The sequence below is a fragment of the Callospermophilus lateralis genome, chromosome 7 (genome assembly GCF_048772815.1).
Source record: "Callospermophilus lateralis isolate mCalLat2 chromosome 7, mCalLat2.hap1, whole genome shotgun sequence".
In the NCBI taxonomy this organism is placed as follows: Eukaryota; Metazoa; Chordata; class Mammalia; order Rodentia; family Sciuridae; genus Callospermophilus; species Callospermophilus lateralis.
The window spans coordinates 24,622,597-24,644,603 of NC_135311.1; the positions used below are offsets into that span (position 1 = coordinate 24,622,597).

At 34.9% G+C, this 22,007-nt stretch overlaps 1 protein-coding gene across 3 annotated transcripts in view; it reads right to left on the minus strand.

Annotated features, from left to right (window-relative positions):
• Positions 1–22,007, minus strand: part of Magi3 (membrane associated guanylate kinase, WW and PDZ domain containing 3) — a 249,114-nt gene that overhangs the window by 77,013 nt on the left and 150,094 nt on the right. For all 3 annotated transcript variants that reach the window (XM_076862940.1, XM_076862939.1, XM_076862941.1), the window contains exons 2-3: positions 19,718–19,834; positions 289–408 (exon numbers count right to left, since the gene is read on the minus strand). In XM_076862940.1, the coding sequence (XP_076719055.1) occupies positions 289–408; positions 19,718–19,834 (237 nt within the window). The remainder of the gene's footprint in view (positions 1–288; positions 409–19,717; positions 19,835–22,007) is intronic.

The window sequence follows — 22,007 nt, forward strand, 5'->3', positions numbered from 1 at the left end:
ACAATAGAGAGCAATCAATAAATGCTTGTTGAGTTCTGATGATTACTATGAAATATGCATGCTAGTCAGTTTGATTTTTAGTATATTATTTACAATTAAATTTATAATATGAAGAAATGTTTCTATTTTGGTTTAATCCCATCTTATTTAGCAAATTATAAAATCTCCTCATCAAAGGAAAATTTTCCTAAGAAATTTTTAGAAATAGTATTTTACTGATCAAGTTCCCTCTGAAATAATTCATCATTCAGATAGTTTTCTGAGTGTTATTAATATTAGGGGACATACCATCATAAGTTCCACTTTCTAACAATGCTCCACTCTCTTCCAGTGCTTTGAACTGTTCAACAGAAATGAAATTATAGTCCACCCCTGGAACTTCCCCATCCCTGGGGGCCCTTGTAGTGCCTAAAGAAAAAAGAAAAAAGAAAAAAAAATAGGTTGCAAAGTACTTTTAAACTTACAAAATATTCAGAGTATCAGAAAATTCAGTTTATAGAGGCACAGACTATTGGATATATTGCATTTGCTAGAATGAGGATCAGAAAATTTCAGGCAACTTAACATTATTAGGTGAAAGTAGGACAATAAAGGTAAAATGAGTAAATATACTTTAATAAAATCTACAGATAGCCATGAAATTCAGAACCAAAAAAAAAAAACCACTAAAATAATTTTAGTGCTAAAAAGGCTTAATCTCTTAAAACACAACATTTAATCTCAATTATCATTACTTAACAATAAGTAGAAATAAATCCACCATTAAGAGACTTCATTTTCTCCCTCCAACTTTATTTAAGTAAAAGTTGACAAACAAAAATTGTGTCTACTTGTGATGTACAATGTGATATTTTGCACATATTGTGTAAGACAGAATTATTAAGTACTGGGGATTGAACCCAAGGGGCCTTTTACCACTAAGCTACATCCCAAGTCTTTTCTATATTTTATTTTGAGATAGGGTCTCCTTAAATTGATTAGGGCCTCATTAAATTGCTGAGGCTGGCTTGAACTTGTGATCCTCCTGCTTCAGCCTACTGAGACACTGGGATTACAGGTTTGTATCACCACACTCTGGCAACACACTTCATTTTTAGGTAGTTGTTCTATGTATCTTATTTTTCTTTCCTAGCATAAATGTAAACTTACATTCTATTTACTAGAGTCATAAAGATAACAAAAAAGAGAAGCAATTTTTATAAGCCTTTTAATGTCCTTTATTTAAAAATTTGGATAAATATTATGAAGTTATTTTAGACTAACCAAAGGTTTAAGATAGGTATTCATATTTCATCTTAACCGTTATTCTCTTTAAGCAATTTTTAAAAATCACTGTTAAATAAACTGATTTATAAACTGATTACAGCAACAGATCACTAAACTTCTATATATTAAGGAGTTTATAATAAGGTAAAATCTTTCTTCTGTATAAATTCAGGTTGTGGCAGTATTGCTACATCTGACAAATTTCGCTAAATGAGAATCAATCACTTTTATGAATTGATATTAGCAATGTCATATTAAATACTACACAAAACAAAAAAAGACCCAGGCTTTTCTCTGGACATGGTCTGAGACAGCCTTCCCAAACCTGTTCCTCCACATAGGCTGAGAGTCAGTCATCTCAGGCTCCTCCTTCTACTCCACATTCAGTCACCAAATGCTGTTGATTTCACGTCCTAAATACCTCTAGACATTTCTCCTGGTTCCCACAGTCACCTAATTCATATTACTGTCTGCAGCCTGTGTGGTTGGATCCCCCAGATCAACTCTTGCCTATCCTTGGCTATAACTCCCACCAAATTACAGTCAGAGACTTTTCTTTTCTTTTTTTTTTTTTTCTTTCTTTTTTTTTTTTTTTTTTTTTTTATTGGTTGTTCTTTTCTTAAAAAAAAAAAAAAAAAATTGAGCAAAAACAACAACAAAAGATCCTTTAAGCCCTTAAAAGGTTTCCCATGATTCCTGGCATATTTACAAGGTTCTAGCAATCTTAGCCTCCTCTCCAGTTTCTTTCCTGTCTCACTCCTTTCACACTCCAGGCTTTAGCCATAGTAATCCTCTCTCCCACAACACAATTCTTTCATTGACCCTTACACTCACTTACTTCCAAATAAGTGAATCCTTTGTTCCTTCCCTAGAGCAATTCCTATTTCTTTTCCCACTCTCACTTCTGCTAACTCAGTCATCCTTCAGGTCTTGGCTTACAAAATTTCTTTAGAGAATCTTCCCTGATTCTCACCTAAGGTATGGCAGCATGCAGAAATTATGTCTGTTTGGTTCGCAATACCCCAAGTCTTGACACAGTGCAAAGATCTTGAAGTGTTCAATGTATATAATTGTCAAATTAAGTGCAATTCTAAACAAATAATGTAATGCCTAGCAATATGCTATTATTGTTATAGATTAATTAATGGGAAACCTAATTGCTCTCATATTTTAGTTGCATTACATTCGATTATATTCTGTAACATGAAAAAAATCCACAAAGATAATAGTACATTAATTGTAATGACTTGAGAAAATAATGCTTAAGCCAACATTCCATGCAACAAAGACTATATCGAATTCCCGTCCTCATTTTTTAACCCAACTTTTTCTAAAAATAAATATTTCTGTTTTATATAAAAGAGGATACAAGCACTGGAAAACATTTTTTAGCATAATATAAATTTTCATTTTCAAGTATTTTTTGTTTCTCATATGAGCCAAACTACATTATTAGATTCCCTATGTCAGTAACTTTTAACTTCATATTAAATAAAAACTAACTTTAAGAAGTAAATTCAGTGGGTTAAAATTATTATTTATAATGATCTGTAATAGATGGAACAAGCATAGCACCTCCTTCCCATTAAGAGGTGGGGTCTGTTGCTTCATCCCTTGAGACTCACTTGGATTCATGACTAGCTTTGATTAACTTAATGGGGAGCATGATGTTAAGCAAATTTAGGAGTCTAGACTTCCACCTCCACCCTTTTGGAATGTTCTTGACACCATGCAAGGAAGTTCAGGCTAGACCACTGAATAATTACAGAGTCCCAGCTGACAAACAGCACCAAGGCCTCAGACATGAGTGAGCCATCTTATTAGCCCCTCTATCCATAGTTGAGCTGCCAAAGATTGAAGCTGCGTGAGTGGTCCCAGCCAACTCACGGAATTACAAGAAGTAACACATGACAGTGTTTTAAGCCACTGTGGGGCTGTTATGTAGCAAAGGCTAATTGAGATATTATTCAAATAAATTCTACTATTAGATATAATGACTATATAAAATCCAATTTAACAGCAAACAAGGTTATGAATAATACTGCAAAAAGAGGACTGACCCAAGGGCCAGGAGGAACTGTTTTAGTCTGAGGTAATTAAAAATGGCACAATTTGGAGTAAGACTTTAACCTCTCTGGAATTCATTCTCTTTCTGCAAAGTGGTATTAAACAAAATGATTCATGGTTCTTTCCTATTATAGGTATGAATGATATATAGGATTACAACATATGTATTATTTCTAAAGACGTAGTAGCTTTGATGTTAATTCTCTTTACAATATTATAAAATTTAACTTTCTTCACAAAAGCCCATACATATAAAAAGTTCTCTTCAATCCCCCATCCTCCTACTTTCCACATTACAGAAAATTTACCTTTATATTCTCCTGATACTTATATATTGCAAAGCTTTTCACATCCCCTCCTTCACTTACTACCACAGTTCTCCTTTTTACACTGATATTTTATTCATGTCTAAAATGTTTACTCGTGTCTCCAATCCCTCCCTCTCATTCTTTCCTGAGTGCATTCCAATCAGCTCGTTGTCCCAGCCATTCAGTGACACGTGTGCTCTGTTCAACCATAGTCTTCACTTGGCTGAACTCCATGGTTAATTTCAGTCATCATATTACCTGTCCTATGAACAAGTGATATAACTGATCATTCTCCTTTTTTAAAGTACTGAATTACACAGAAAAGTATATAAATTTTAAAGTTGAAAAACTAAAAGTAATTTCACCCATATGAAGAAATAGGACACTGACAAAACCCTAAGGCCTGCACATCTGATTTTAAACCTTCAAATTTCCATCCCCCAAAGGAGCTGCCATCTTGACATCTGGGATGATTTCCTTTCCCATGGCTGCACTAAGGAATGTGTTTCTAAGCAACATATATTAGGTTTATAATTTCATGTGAGTGGAATTATACAATAACATTCCTCCCATGTCCACACAGGATACTTGTTACTAAGTTTTAAAAATTTTTCAGTGTTGAGTGTGTAAAGGCACCTCGTGGTGTACTTAATGTGCAAGTGCATTATGAGATTAAACATTCTTTTTTATATATTTACTGGCTGCCATGATTTGAAAATGATTTGTCCCCACCTCAACTCATGTTGAAGGCTGGTCCCAAACGTATGATGTTGAGAAGTGGTAAATCCCTTAAGAGATAATTAGTTCATGGGGCTCCATTCTCATGAAGAGTTCAATGTAGTTCCTAAAGAGTGGGTTAGTTTTCAAGAGAGAGAGTTGTTAAAAAAAAAAAAAAAAAAAAAAAGAGCCTAATTCTTCCATTTACTTTTTTGGCACATGTGCATCTCTTGTGCATGTGCCCACTTTGCCCCTCTGCCATGAGGCCATTATCAGAAGAAGCCAAGCAGATACCAGTGCCATGCTTAAAGACTTCCAGATCCATGAATTAAAATAAACCTCTTTTCTTTATAAATTATTCAGTCTTGGATATTCTATTATGGCAACGGAAAATGGACTAAGATACTAGGAACATAAATTTCCCGTTAGGAAGTGAGTATTCAAATCTTTTCTGCTCTATTGAGTCGTCTTTTAAAAATTGATTTATATTTCTTTATACTGTACATGCTATAATGCACTGTCAAATCTAACCAGCAGTTTCTGAAATGCAGTATTATTTTATCTCTAAGAGAGAAAAAAGCTTGCCAATTATGACTGAAAGAGTACATTTATTGTAAGATGTTTTCCAACTGAAGAGATGTTAAAATGTGAAATAATTGGTTTAGTATTGAGTACTGTGGTCTGCTGGCAGATAAGTATATTGCATATGGAACATTCCTGTGAAATGTGATTTCTTGAAACAGTGCTTATTGCACAATCATATACCCAAAACAACAGAAATTATAGAGAAAATGGGTCAGGGTTTAATTTTCAAAACAACTTTGTAAACAGAACACTAACAAAATAAAATATAATCCTAACTAAAAATATAAATACAGTTTAAAAGACATGTTAAATTCACAATAAAAAATTGTAGAGCAAAAATATTTGTCATTAAAACATGAGAAAAAAGATAGCTGCACAGAAAGGGGTAAAAGGATTGAAACTACTGACAAATGAATATTGTACAATCTACAATTTTAGACAGAGCACAAGGTCAAACAGAAAAGAGTCACACTGAGGGGAATGGCATCACAGATACTAGTATAGTCTTCCTCAGTTACCACATTCTGTTGTGTTTATTTAGTCTATGTTTACTTACTGCTACTTGATGATACAAAACTTTAGTCCTAAGGGAAATGGCACAAGAACTAATACAACCTCAGTAAAAGTGACATTATTCTCCCATTTACCAATCATATATGAAATTATTTGCATTAGAGAATAAATGTTATAGCAAGACATTATCTTTCCCCCCACTCTGATTTTCTTTTCACCTTTTAAAAACAATCTTTTGATAACAGAAGTTCTTAATTTTAATATAGTTAAATATATCAACCCTTTCCCTTATAGCTGGTGGTTTTCATTTCACATGTTAAAATGTGAAATCCTTTCCACGGAGACATTCTACATTCTTGTAAAAAAGAATTACAGCTTTGCCTTTCACCTCTAGAATTTTAATTAACTAAAATAGATTTGGAGGGTGGGGTAGAGATTGAAGGGAAGTAGCTGTCTCAGTTTCCTTTTTTCCAAATGACTACTCAACAAGATTTACTGAAAAGTCAGTTTTCCCCCTTCTAATCAGTCATAGCACTTCTGCCACAGAAATATCTGTAACAGTGGGCATATGTTATTAGGCTTGCTACATTATATTACATTATCATACTGTCATAATTATTCTGTATCATGATGAATCTTGAGATAGAGTATAGCAAGTTTACCTTAGTTTTTTCCCACTATTCATAGCCTTTCCCTATAAATTCTACAAGCAAATAAATAAAAGGCTGAAATTTTTATGGAATAAGATTGAATCTATCAATCAATTTGAGAACTGATACTTTTACCATATTGAGTCTTTAATCCATAAATAGGAAATCTGTCAGTATATCTACATCTTTAGTATGCCTTAATTTACCCTGCAGACGTGTTACACTTATTTAAAGGTTAATTTCTCGTTATTTACCTGCTATTATAAATGTTCTCTTTTGATAAATGTTCATTTTCTCATTGTTGATTGTATAAAATAATTAGGAAGATCTGTTCACTCTTATTGGGGCATAATTTATCCACAAAGAAATTCACTAATTTTTTTATTAATAAATTTTAATTAGGTATGTGTGACAGCAGAATGCATTTTGATTCATTGTACCCAACTGCAGCACAACTTTACATTTCTATGGTTGTACACGATGTAGTGTCACACCATATATGCAGTCACACATGTACGTAGGATAATGATGTCTATCTCATTCCACCATCTTTCCTGCCCCCATGTCCCCTCCTCACTCCTCCCTCCCCTTTGCCCAAAGTTCTTCCATTTTTCCCATGCCCCCCCCCATTATGGATCAGAATCCACTTATCAGAGAGAACATTCCGCCTTTGGCTTTTTGGGATTAGCTTACTTCATTTAGCATGTTTATTCTCCAGCTCCACCCATTTACCTGAAAATGCCATAATTTTATTCTCTTTCAATGCTGAGTAATATCCCATTGTGTATATATACCACAGTTTCTTTATCCATTCATCCAATGAAGGGTACTAGGTTGGTTCCACAGTTTAGCTATTTTGAGTTGAGCTGCTAATAAAACATTGATGTGGCTGTGTTACTGTAGTATGCTGATTTTAAGTCCTTTGGGTATAGACCGAGGAGTGGGATAGCTGGGTCAAATGGTAGTTCCATTCCAAGTTTTCTAAGGAATCTCCATATTGCTTTCCATTTTAGTTGCATCAATTTGCAGTCCGACCAGCAATGTATGAGTGTGCCTTTTCCCCCACAACCTCATCAACACTTATTGTTGTCTATATTCTTAATACCTTTCATTCTGACTGGCATGAAATGAAATCTTAGAGTAGTTTTGATTTGCAAGAAATGCACTAATTTTAATAGTACCATTCTATGAGTTTTGGAAACCATCACCCCCAGAAGTTTCCTTAGGTCCCTCTGCAGTCCTGTCTTTCATAGCAGTCACTACCTACTTTCACTATACTTTTGCCTTTAATTAAATAGTATATAAATGAAATAGTATATTAATTTGATTCTAGTAGTTCTTTCTGTAGAGCATGATGCTTCTGAGAGTCACCCATGTTGTTCAATTTCTTTTTATATTTGAGATCACATCACTTGTGAAAAGAGATTATTCTTGGTGGGTTTATGTTTATAGGAATTTAGTTCTCTAGTTTATCCAATATGTTAGTATATAATTGTTCATAGTGTTGTCATACCTTTTCTTATTTTTGTGACATCTATAAAGTTTCTTCTTTTACTTCTAATTTTAGATATTTCTCTTTTCTCTGTTTATCTTATTCTAGGTAAAGGTTTATAAATTTTGCTGATCTTTTAAAAAAACCAATTCTTGGTTTTATTGATTTTTTTTCTATTCTCTAGTTATCTCTGCTTAGTCTGTTATTTACTTCCTTCTGCTGACTTTATCTAGCTTATTCTTTTCCTAGTTCTTCAAGGTGTAAGGTTAGGTTATAGATGTAAGATCTTCCTCCCTCCCTCCCTCCCTCCCTTCCTTCCTTCCTTTGGTGGGGGGGAGTACTGGGGATTGAACTTAGGTGCACTCAACCACTGAGACCACATCCCCAGCCCTTGTTTGTATTTTATTTAGAGACAGGGTCTCACTGAGTTGTTTAGTGCCTTACTTTTGCTGAGGCTGAATTTAAACTCGTGATCATCCTGCCTCAGCCTCCTGAGCTTCTGGAATTATAAGCATGTGCCATTGTGTCCAGCAAGATTTTTCCTTTTTAATGTAAATGTTTCCTGTTATAAAATTCCCTCTTACTACAGTATTCACTATATCCCATAAGTTTTGGTATGTTGTGTGTTCATTTTTATTTGTCTAAAGATATTTTCTAAATTCCCAGGGTTTCCCTTTTGCCTCACTACATATTTAAGAGTACACTGTCTAATTTCCAAATTTATAGATTTTCCTGATTTCTTTCTGTTAGTTTCATTCCATTAGGTCTAAAAAGATACTTGACCTTTTTGTGTGTGACCTAACATGTGCTCTTTCTTGGAGAATGTTCTACATATGCTTGGTAAGAATGTATATTCTACTTGCTGTTCTTAGATAGAATGTCCTATTGATGTCTGTTAGGCCCTTGTGCTCTATACTGTCATTCAAGTCCTCTGTTTCCTCACTGATAATTTGTCTTATACAATTAAATTTACTTTTATTAGTGAATGATAATACATTATATGGACATACCATTCATTATTGATGAGTATTTGGGCTATTTCCAAATTTTGGCTATTATAAATAAAGCTTCTATGAGCTTATGTCATATATTAGACATATCTTTAAATTTATGTTGGGTTAATACCTAGGAATGGAATTGCTGGATCATATGATAAATGTGTATCAATTTTAAATAAAAATGCCAAAATATTTTCCAAAGCAGATGTACCACTTTTCATTCTCCCTCACCCCCCAATAATACAAAAGAGCTGCAGTTGATTTACATTAGTGTTTCCACATAAGAATTCCCTTCTGGAGTTTTCCATGGAAACTTACTTTTTCTAAATCTAAGAAAAACCAACTGTGGGGGAAAAATGAGAAAACAGTATTATACTTACCTTGTGAGAATTAAATCTTAATAATTGGCATAGAAATATTATTGCTTTAAAAGAAATCAACTGACATCAACTGAAAACAAGAGCATGCAACATTGAAAAGTAGAATCAGCTGTTATGCTGACATTTCCAGGCACCAGGACAGAAGCCCGGGGGAGAGTAACAGTCACAATCTACTCAGTCAGTCTTATTAGCAGCTGTTTCCATGTTATTACTTTGTGTGCATGCTCCTATCCTCTAATGTGGGTTTTTCTTACAAAAACAACATTAGTAAGATTACATGTGTACTATACTTTATGTAAATCCTGTGAGTGGTATTTCAAGAAATAACAGGTTTTGGAAGCTAAATAACTCCTTAAATTGGCAGTTTCAACACATGACTCTGTAATGCTATTAACCTTGCTGGGAGATTTGAACGTTAGGTTATTTGAATACTATTCAATAATATTCTCTAGCACTTTCCATGTTTGAGTATTTGCTATGCACTTTGGTGCTCTGTAAATATTTTTTTTTAAATAATATTTTTTAGTTGTAGTTGGACACAATATCTTTATTTATTTAATGTGGTGCTGAGGATTGAACCCAGGGCTTCACTTGTGCAAGGTAAGCCTTCCACTACTAAGCTACAACCCCAGCCCTCTGTAAATACTATTTAAAAAATTCAGAGAAGAAGTAAATGTTATAAACTACAACATTAAATCAGAAACTGATCCAAAATTTGAATTGAAAGCAATACAGATTTCAAGTCAAAATCAGAAGAAGCAGAACAAATATTTTCATCATTAAAAAGAAAACAAGATTACGTGGTACAACGTGTCCAACATGAAGATACTTTTGGACACAGCTTTAACAATTTGATGTCATTGTAAAATGAAAGAAATTTTTTCTATGTATGGAATATTTGCTACCAAAGATCAAGACCATCAGATAATGCAACTGATGCTTTGTAGGCTTTAGAAGGGAAAAGAATCAAATTTATATGTGTCATTATCTTTCAAAATTTTAAATGATTTTAACTTGGCAATTATTGAGTTGATTTCCCTTTTTTAAGGTTCTTCTATACCAAATGCCTGCACATGTAGAGATAATTTTAGATGTTATTAAAATCTCACTAGTTCATAACAACAATAAACTATCTGATTTAATCTTATCAAATACTCTCTGTAAGCACTTGGTATAATCAAGACATTTATTCCACACCAGTGTTTGCAGCCATCATCAATGCCCTAACAGCCAAGTGCAGCAGTCTTTTGGGCTCTCAGGGTACTGGGTTCATTTGGCACTTCTTTATAATCAACCACAGGTAACACTCTTATTAAATTGTGTGCCACAGCGTAACATGAATTACGAACATACTACTTATTGGAAGGAACCTGGCAGTGGGCTTAAGCCCAAGAATAACCAAAACTAATCTCAGCCCCTTTTTGGAAGTGACTCCTGTGACCACTCTTGGTACCAAATCTGTGTAGGTCAGGATCTCAATTGGAGAGAGAAATCACATGGTGATCTGAACAAGGGCAGTTTGATTTAAAGAATTATTAACTATTTACAGGAAATTAACTATAAATAAAAGAGGAATCCCAAGAACTCCACCCCAGAGCTGAGGGAAAATATCCAAATAAGGAACAAACTTGGAAGTGAGGGACCCTTCCAAAGTCTGGGAGTTAGTCATCATTGATGAGGGTATGGCAACACCCATGAATGATGATGAATCTTGCTGGGTTGCCTGGGTATGGGGCTGGTTTACAGTTGATGGATCAAGACTGGCAGGCAGGGAACTAACTAACCCAATGCAATTCACCAACAAGCTGCTTGTGGCTGTGGTAGATAAAGAAGTGTTTGGTTTGGTTTGGTTGTGGTGCTGTGGAGTGAACCCAGGCCCTCCTGCATGCCAGACAAGCACTCTACCACTAAGCCACATCCTCAGCCCTAAAAGAATGTTTTGAACTTAAGAGAAAACCAGATGGAATACTGGCTGGACTTGCCAGAAACCCACTGGAAAGCTATTTGCAAGAGCTATTTCTGAAATCTGAGGAGACAGCTGGGATCCACAGAATCCACCAGAAGATTGCTAAGGAGTCAGCAGGTGAGCTGGTAGAACTCAGGAAGCCACACACGAAAGTATTGCTGACCTCCCTCCTGAGAGGACTCCCACCTTCAGCAAGTATGCATTCAATCTACCACTGGGAAGCAGTCTGCTCTAACTTGCTGAATATCTTCTTGCAGAGCAGGAGCCAAGAGAGGCTGGACCAGGAACACAATCCTCTTTATCCAGTATCCTTCCTGCGCCCTCTACTGACAAAGCTTAACATTGTGCCAGAGGACAGGAGAGAAATGTTGCAGTTCTCCAAAGCAGGGAAAAAAAGAACAGATTTGAAGCCAAGAAACAGTAAGTAACAAATGGTGTATTAGTTTTCTGAAAAATTCTATCATGAATGGAAGTTGAATTTTGTCATATGATTTTTCTGCATCTATTGAGAAGATCATATGGCTCTTCTTCTACAGTTTGTCATAGTATTAATTTTCAAATGATACACCAACCTTACATTCCTGGGACAAACCCTGCTTGGTCATAAAATGTTATCCCTTTATACAGTGTTACATATTGATTTGTTGAAATATTATTAAACATTTTTTAGTCTATGTTCATAAAAATTTTTGATCTAATATTGATTTTTTTTTTTTTTTTTTTTGGTCTGGGTTTTGAACTAGAATAATACTCAGATGAAAAAAAAATGTTTTGGGAAATGTTCCCTCATCTATTTCTTAGAAGGGTTTGTGTAAAATAGATATTCTCTCTTTCTCAAATGTCTAGAACAATTTATTAGTACTTATTTGCACAAGGTTAATAAGTTTTCTTTATGGGAAAGTACAAACTACAAATTCAATTTCTTTTTGAATAAAGAGTTGTTTGGGTCATCTATTTCTTCTTGAGTGAGCATTGGTAGGTTTTGTCTTCCAAGGAATTTGTGTATTTCATCTAAGTTGTTGAGTTTATTAGCATAAACTTATTCAGAATACTCTTTATTACCCACTTAATACTAGGAATTTTAGCAATGCCACCTCTCTCATTCCTGATATTGTTGATTTCTATTTTCTCTTTTTTCCTGAGCAGTCAGCTAGAAATTTATCAATTTTATTGATCGCAAAGAATCAGTTTTGGATTTCATTGACTTACTTTATATTTCATCAATTTCTACTCTTTACTACAAATTTTCTTTCTGCTTAATTTTTCTTTATTTACTTTCCTCTTCTTATTTTTGATACTTAAGGTAGAAAATTATATCACTGATTTGAGAGTTTTATTATTTTCTAATATCAGTATTAAATCTAAATTTCCCTCTAAGAACTGCTCTAGTTTATATTTTTAGCTATAGTCTAAAAATTGATATATTTGATACATTTTAATATATTGATACAATAATATTTTGTAAATTCCCTGGTAATTTTTTTGTTTTGTTCTTTTTTTTTTTTGGTGCACAGGTTATTTAGAAGTGTTCTATTTAATTTCTAAATATTTGGGGATTTTTCAATTATTGTTATGTTAATGATTACTAATTAAATTCTATTCTAGCCAGATAGCATATTTTGTATAACTTAAATCATCTTGTATTTACTGAGTTTTCTTTGTGACCCGGAAATATTTCAAAAATATTTGAAAGTGCTTCATTTGTACTAAAAAGAAATGTGTGTCTTCCTGTTGCTGGGTAACATTAAAATATATAGCAATTAGGTGCTGTTGGTGGAAAGTACTGTTCATAATGAGGTGTGGTGGTGGTGGTGTACACCTATAATTCTAGCTACTTGGAAGGTTGAGGAAGAAAGTTATAAGTTCTAGATTAGCTTGGGCAATTTAAGTAAGACCCTGTCTCAAAGTAAAAAGGGAGGTAGCTCAGTGGTAGAGGGCCCCTTGTTTCAATCTCCAGTAACCCCTGCTTCCCTTAAAAATGAAAGAAAGTACTACTCTGTTAGTCTTTCTGACTTTTTGTGTAATTTTTAAATTAACTGCTAAGAGAGAATATTGAAAAAATTCAAGGATGATTATAAAGTTACCCATCTTCCTTTCAGTTTTATTTCTCTGCTTCTTGAAGAATTTCTTTTAATATTTCTTATAGTAATATTTCTGCTGCTGAAAATATTCTTTTATTTGGTATGTGTGTGTGCAGCGGGGAGGAGGAAGGAAACACTGGTGATGGAATCCAGAACCTCACATATGCTAGGAAAGTATTTTAGCAAAGAATCAGTCCCAGCTCTCTCTCAACTTTGTTTTTCTGAAAAATTCTTCATTTCTCTTTTACTTTTGAAGGATATTTTTATTGTACATAGAAATATATGTTGGCTATTTTTCCCCTTTTAGCATATTAAAAATGTCCCCTGGTGGCTGATGGATTCTGGCTTGCACTGTTTTATTTGGTAGGCCTATCGTAGTCCTTTGCTCTCTTGCTAGTAATATATCTTCTCTTTTCTCCATCAGCCATTTACATTCTCTTTTGATCATTGTTTTTTAGCAATTAGATTATGATATGCCTTGGTGTGGTTTGGTTTTTTCCCTTCTGCTTGCAGTCTGTTGAGCTTCTTAGATCTGCATATTTATAGTTTTCATAAACTTTGGAAAAATTTCAGCCACTATTTCTTCAAGTGTTTTTTCTGCTTCCCCCACTTTGGCTTGAGCCATAGGTCAATATGAATGGATCATAGTCCTGCTGTGGCTATATTTCACTATCTGAAAACAGATGCTACTCATATCTTGTTTGAGTGTTGTTTATGGTGAGGGTAAATCCACTGGCAGTCTGTCCTTGGAGGCAGAAATAGAAATCTCTCTTACTTGTTCTCTTGTTGTTTGGTTGCTTCAAAAATAAGTTCACTTTTTTGGTCTCTTTCCTTGGTTTCAGTTGGATTCATTTATACTGCTATGTGTTCACATTCACTGATTTTTTTTTCCTCCCTGCAATTTCTAATCTGCTGTTAAACCCCTCCAGTGAAATTTTAAGTGCATTTATTCCTTTTTTTATATTTAATTTTCACTTCATTGTTTTCATATTGTGCTTTAAATCCTTCAGCATATTTATAACTGTAAAATTCCTGGTCCGGTGATGATATTTCATGTGTCATTTCTATTTTTTCTATCAGCTGACTTTAGAAACGTCATATGGAGAGAATCACAGGCTTTGGGAGAGGAGTCCCCATGTTTCTCCTTTGCTAAGAAAGCAATAAAACCTTCTTTTTCCTTTTTCTCAAACCATGTCCTCATTATTGGATTGGCATCAGGAATAAGGACTGAGCTTTCAGCAACAAATTTGGAGACCATGAAGGGACTTGAGAGCCTCCCACGCTCCAACTTTCCTGGACAGGCCTGGCATTCCAAGCAACCCCGCTTCAAAGCTGAGGATACAGGGGAGCTGGTGAGTCTATTGAGGGCCGACTGCTGGAGAAATTGGGAGATGGTGTAACTTTGCCTTGAACTGAACCAGAGGAGCTATTCCTATGAGTAAAGAGAGAACTGCTTCCAGCAGCTGCCGTAGCTCTTTTTGCTTCAGGGGACTTCCACCTTTTCTCCCTGAACTGTACAAGCTGTTCCAGCAAATGCTTTACTTTGAAAAAAGGAAACTGAACTCAGGGAAGTCATGACAACTTTGACCATTCAGTAAAGCTCCTCCAGTGTGCACACTGAGACCCTTGCTTCTTCACATCTGGTTCCCCTTTGTAGAAATGTTTGGTCCCTCTTTGTGCATATCTGTGGTACTGCTAGTGTAGAAGACACAGTTAAGCAGGAGTTGGGAACTTAGGATTTCCCCCTATCTGGTCTGTTTCAAAGGTTCCCCTCTGTTGACCACGGTTTGGGAATTTCCTCTGGTTGCCTGTTTTGTGTTTATCTGCTATTGCCTCTTTTAAGACATGGCCAGTACTGTACTGATTCTATTGGTAGTGTTGGGAAAGATTGTGGCTGGTCAATTTAAAGGTTCTGTTGGCCATGGTTTGGGGGCTCCTCTCAGGTTGTCTCTCTCTGTATTTCTTTTTTGTACAATCTTGCAATTGGAGTTGGCCTGTCAGAGGTAAAGTGAGTTGAACAAAGGACCACCTATAAGTCTGTCTACCATAATGTTTTACTGTAATGATCTGGCTTTTAAATAGATTTCTAGATTATTATATAATCTTGCATTTGGAGTTGGTCTGTCAAAGGTAAAATAAGTGGAAGAAATTTGTATGTACAGGTCTGTCTGTTTTAAAGGTTCCTGTCTGTCAGCCCTAGTTTTTGGTGATCCTCTCTCTCTCTTTTTTTTTTTTTTTTGTGTATGGGGGGTCTGTTACTGTCCCTTTAAGACATGGGCCATGCTGCATTGATCTTACCAGTAGTCTCTTGAGCAGAGAGATCTTAGCTGCATGGGTCACCTATGGGTAAAAGCTGGTCTAAGAGAAAGAGGATTTACTGTAATACAATCTGGCCTTTAAATGTTTTTTTCTGGATTATTATACAATCTTGATGTTGGGGTAAAGTATATGAAAGAGATTCTGTATGCACAGGCATTGATGGAGTTGCATGCAAAGGGGTCTGAACCATCAGGAACCAAGATGAAGGTGCAAAAAGGCACTGCCTCTGGTGTGAAGATAGCAGAACACCAGAAGAAAGGGTTAAAAAGATTTAAATCTTTTAAACCCAGTACTGGCTCCCAGCACTGTTGCTCAGCCTGCAGCTGCATCTCATCTCACTATGGTCAAGGACACTACCCCTAAACTGGGGGACAGGATAGGGGGATACAGAAAAGCTGCTGGGCTGTAGGACATGGCCAAAGAAAACCTGGCCTCTGTGGATAGAGACTGGTGGCCACAAAGGATGTGGCAGTAGGTTCCAGCACTGTCAGTTTATGACCGGGGGATCGGAATAATCTCCCTTTTTAAGACCTGACAGGAGAACCAATTGGCCAGGGGATATTCATCAGTGGGGCAAAGCAATTCTTGGTATATTAGTAGCCCATCAAACTAAATGCCCAGGGAGACTGGCAGAACACATAACTGCATCCAGAAAAGAAAAATACAGAAACTAAGGCCAACCTGTGTTTTGTAGGCAGCCTCCACAAGGGGGTCTCAAGGAAAACTAAAGAAAAGGATGAAATGGGCCTCCTCCATTGCGTATCAATATGCCTAGTATAAGAAAAAGGCCCCAAAGGAGCCTCTGGGTACAGCTGACAATGAGGAACTCACTTGTTAAGCTGATGGCATTAAGATAATGGTAATGGAGACAAGTCAGGCTCAAAAATATCCTGTGCTCCAATCCCCTAAATGTAACCTAGGAGGAAAAGATTACAGTACAGTTTTTCTGTATATGCTGGATTGTCTAATCCTCTCTTGGGATGAAATTTGTTGTGTAAATTAAATGCACAGATAACATTCATAAGGTCTGTTTTAGAATACGAATTTTAAAAATGGTCCAAAAGTAGAAAAGATAAAAGAAAGTTGTAAGTATGGAAATATATTGTAGTACAGAAAATTCAAAGGTAAAAGAAATGTTTCTGGATGAGGAAGTATTTTGTATGGCAAAGTAATATTCTTTTGCTAAAGTTCAAGATGAAAGAGGACAAAACTAAGATGTAAAGAAGTTTTGAACGTTTAAGTAAGTTGCAGAAAGTTTGTGGATGGTAAATCTCAAAAAGTTTGTGTTTTGTCATTAAATTGGCTATAATTGGCACATTCAGTTAGAGTTATTTGAACTTTAATGTACTTATATGAAGCAAAGTCTGAAACATTGATCTGCTCTTACCTATTGATATAGTTTTCTTGTATTAAGTTTTGTTACTTGGGGAAATTAAGTCTTAAAGGAATTAGGGTTTGTACCTGTTTTAAAATCTTAAATGATTACTTTGTAACTGGTTAAACAAACAACTGTTATTTAGGTTATACCCAAAATATATGTGACTAGATATATGTGTGCATCTGAGAACTAACTAAGCCTTGTCTAAGTGTTATGTAAAAGTTTATAAAATGAAAGTTTATGTAAGTTTAAAGGCAAGATAACTAATAAGTGCTCTCTTTTATACATTTTAACTGACATAGAAGGTCCACACTGTCACTTGAAGACCTATCTTATATCTGTTTGCTTTGGCTAAATCAACTTCTGATGATTAACACTGTTTGCTAAAAGTTATAAAAGATTTAAGGCTAGACTTTGATTATTGTTAAACCATTCAGATCTGTGATTATTGTTACTGTACATTCTGGATTCTAAACTGTACTTTAAAAGTTAAATTTAGTCAAATGTAAAGCTTTGGAGAGCACTTTGCCAAGTTGGTGTTCTCAATTGATGCAACACAATTCTTGGGTTTGTATGGAAATAACAAATTTGGTTGGTATTTATTTGTGTATTTGATGTTATATAGCTGGATAAAGTAACCTGTTCTCAATAAGTTAAATATATAATTTTGTGTTACTCTTCACACTGGAATTACAATGTAAATGTATTTTTGGAAGGTATTAAGGATAGCCTGATTTGTTTAAAGGTGACACTGTAAAACATAGAATCATTCTGCCACTTTTTCCACAAAAATAAAGTTAAAAGCTCTCTTAACCTCTCAAAAGAAAATTAATATAGATCACATTTTCCTACTTTTGTGAATATCTAGTCATTTTTGAGTATGCTGGACATTGTAGATATCATGTTATTCAGTGCCATCATTTTGTTGTCTTCTATTCAAAAGTAATTTCTTTGAAATTAATAAGAGCCCAAAATTTAATAAATGTCCAAATATGAGCCCAAAATTTAATAAATGTCCAAACACACAGCAAAGAATAAAGGTCACAAACTGCTAAGATGATCCTGCGAACTTTTCTGGGGAAATCTAAAGGAGAATAAGCTTTAGACAACCACAACATAAGGACTGGGGTAAAACTAAATATGCATTTACTCACAGAATAATAATGATGATTACAAAGGGGAAGGTACAGTAATGCAAGAGTTGTTTGCTTTGCAAATGTAGACAGAGCTCAATTATCAAAAATCTGTAAGAATAAAGATATAGACCTTCTTAAAAAGAGAGAGCTCAAATAAAATAAGACTACATAGAAAAAGACTTATTATATACAAGACTTCCCTATGGTAAAACAGAAAAACATGACAGAACTGAGGCTAAAGATGATGATTACATCAATAAATATTTTAAAAAGTTTCACACTGGTTATTGAGTAAAGATCAAAACTGTTTGTAAAACAAAGAGATCAAAAATTTTTAAGAATAAAAAAATTAACAGGTACATTACGTAAATAATTTTAAAGAAGGCAGGAGTTATAATTCTGAAATTTGGCAAGTTAGACTTATGGAAAGAATTATAGACAAGGAGTCATTTAAGGACAAAAAATATTTTATACCATGCTAAGGAGTCTGGACTTTATCTTTGAAGGATAAATGAATGACCAGAATCAGATGTACACTTTAAAGATGAACTGGACTAAGGTGACATGAGAGGGAGGGAATCCAGTTAGAAGGGGTCAAGAGACAAATTGCTGTAGTGCCTACTCTAGCTCGAGTGGTTTACACACAGGTTAACATTTTAATTTTGGTAACAACTATATGAGGTGTGTCATGTTATTCTCAATTTATATATGGAGATTGAGGATCAGGAACATGAACTTGCCCAACTGAAGCAGTGAGTAAGATCCTGGAGTCAAGATTCTGAACTTAGTTTTACCTGGCTGGTACTTTGCCACTATATGATACCACGGGTTTGTTTGTTTGTTTGTTTTTAAAGTGGGGGCAAGGAGAAAGAAAACAAAAAGAAAAATACTCTAAGCAAGAAAAGGTAAGGGTCTAAGGAAATGCAGAGGACCAGAGGAATATATATTTTAAAAACATAATTAGAGGGGCTGGAGTTGTAGCTCAGTGGTAGAGCATTTTGCCTGACATATGTGAGGCACTGGATTCGATTCTCAGCACCACATACAAACAAAGTAAAGGTCCATTGACAACTAAAAATATATTTTTTAAAACCCCAAAACACAATTAGAAACTTTGGTGACACACTGGACATTGTATAAAACTAAACAACAATGAGAAGAAAAGAAGAAGAAGAAGAAGAGTTCCAGAAGCATTATGAAAGCTATTATAAGGAGTTATATATATATTGAAAAGGAAAATAAGAATGCCCTATGTGCCTTCTAAAGTTTATAGCTTTTTACTTTTTATCCTTTCCCTTGACCTGCACTAACTAAATCTAAAATTCAAGCATATGTGCTTTCTTGTTATATGTTTATAAACAAACAACACACGAGTTAAAATATTCAGGTCCACCTGAAAACCATTAGATCAACAACTAAATGACAGTTCAGAATGGAGAACCACAAAGAAGGTAACATGTGCATCTTCCTTTTTTCCTTTGTCCTCATTGGGGAAGATGTAGATTTTAAATCTAGTTATGCTCTAATAAAATACTTCGGAGTACAACATATTAAGAGCTAAAAATTCTCACATAGGCTTTAAAAATTGATGTATAGAAATAAAATATAGTTAACAACATGTAAATATAGTCTAGTCATCACTTTTTGAAAAGCCACAATATATTCTTCCAATTTTTCTACTTTTAAAAATCAAACCTCTGAAGTTCTCTGAAAGCTTTTCTCCTTATTTGTGTTTCATTCTTGTCCCCAACTTAGTCTTCACCAATTTATATGAGACACTGGATTCTGAATTATTTCTAAATGTCTAATTGATTAGCAAGGATATTTCTGCCTAGTTTCTTTTGTTCCATTACATACTTACATGGAATGGTTCTCAAGTAGAGATTATCTCTGATCACTTGCTGCAGTTTGTGGTCAATTGATCCTTTCTGAAACTGAAGACTCAGGTAATGTCGCAAATCTTTATTAATCACTTTGCCTACAAGAAAAAAAGAAAGAGAAAACAAAACATTACAACTGTTAGATGTCCACTTAAATATGGAAGCTAAGGACTTAATACCTTTAAACTATTTAATTATAAACAGGAAAAAGAAGTCAGAATATTTTACTATAAAGAAGTAATACCAAGGACCTCCCTGCCGATCCTCACAAGAGCAAAGGCCCAGGCCCTGGCTCAGAACTGCCCCACCAATACCCCCCCACCCCCAGCCAAGGCCAGGCTCCAGCCCAGGACCACCCCCACCAATCAGCAGACCCAAGCAGGAACCCAGGCCTACCCCACCTCCATCTTGGAACACTACAGCCATAGCCATAGCCTTCCCCATGCAGTAGCCTCTACCTTGGGACAACAGATAGGGTCTGGAGGCAGCTGCATCTCTGAACAGGAAGCCCACCCTTTCAGCCCCATCTCTGAAAGTGGTTGCATCCATCTTGGGACACCCTCACTGCTATCTTGAGTTATCTCTGCTATTGCCACCACCACCTTTAGTTTAGTTGTAGTAGCATTTATCGTGAGACACTGGCGGGAGTTTGGAAGCCCAACACCAAGGTGAGGTACAGGTAATCTGCATGGACATTGTAAGATAGTGTAGAAACTGTAATACCTCAGATATGCAAGAAAGGAAGACAACACGAAAAAACAAGGGAGGAAAGTGCCTCAAACAAACCAAGATACTACAATAATAGAATCCATGGACAGCACAGTAGATGAAATGTCAGAGAAGGAGTTCAGAATGTACATAATTAAAATGATCTACGAATTAAAGAATGACCTAAGTGAGCAAATACAGGGAAAAATTGATCACTCCAACAAAGAGTTGACAGTAAATACAGGCAACCATTGATCACACCAACAAAGAGATAAGGGAGCCACTACAGGCAGCAAAAAACTACTTCAAGAAAGAAAGAGAGATTCTGAAAAAAATCAGAAATCCTAAATGAAGGAAACAATAAACAACATAAAAAACTCAATAGCAAGCATCACCAACAGACTAGATCACTTGGAAGACAGAATGTCAGATAATGAAGACAAAATATATAATCTTGAAAATAAAGTTGACCACACAGTGAAGATGGTAAGAAACTATGAACTGATAATTATGGGATAACATCAAAAGACCAAATCAAAGAGTTATTAGGATACAGGAAGGAAAAGAGATTCAAACCAAATGAATGTACAATCTCTTCAATGAAATAAATTTCCCAAACATGAAGGATGAATTGGAAAACCAAATATAAGAGACTTACAGGACAATAAATGTACAAAAATTCCAACAGATCTACACCAAGGCACATTATAATGAAAATGTCTAGTATACAGACTAAAGATAGAATTTTAAAAGCCACAAGAGAAAGGAATCAGATTACATATAGGGGGAAAACAATTAGGATCTCTGTAGATTTTTTAACCCAGACCCTGAAAGCTAGAAGATCCTGGAACAAAATATATCAAGCTCTGAAAGAAAACGAATGCCAACCAAGAATCTTATTTCCAGGAAAATTAAGCTTTGGATTTGATGACAAAATAAAAACCTTCCATGATAAACAAAAGTTAAAAGAATTTACAACTAGAAAGCCTGTACCATACAACATCTTTGGCAAAATATTCCATGAGAAGGAAATGAAAAACAACAACGAACATCAGCAAAGGGAATATTACACTAAAGGAAAAACCAAACAAAAGAGAAACCAAGTCAAGTTAAATATCAAAAATAAACAAAAATGATTGGGAATACAAATCTTGTCTCAATAATAACCCTGAATGTTAATGGCCTAAACTCACCAAATCAAAAGATTAGATTTAACAAAATGACTCAACAATATGCTGCCTTCAAGAGACTCATTTCATAGGAAAAAGACATCCACAGACCGAAGGTAAAAAGTTGGGAAAAAACAGACCACTCACATGGACTGCAGAAAAAAGCAGGGGTTTCCATCCTAATATCAAATAAAGTAGACTTCAAGCCAAAGTTACTCAAAAGGGATAAAGAAGGTTTTCATACTGCTTAAGGGAACCATACATCAACAAGACATAACAATTATAAATATATATGCCCCAAACAATGGAGCATCTACATTCATCAAACAAATTCTTCTCAAGTTCAAGAGACAAATAGACCACAACACAATAATTCTGGGTAACTTTAACATGC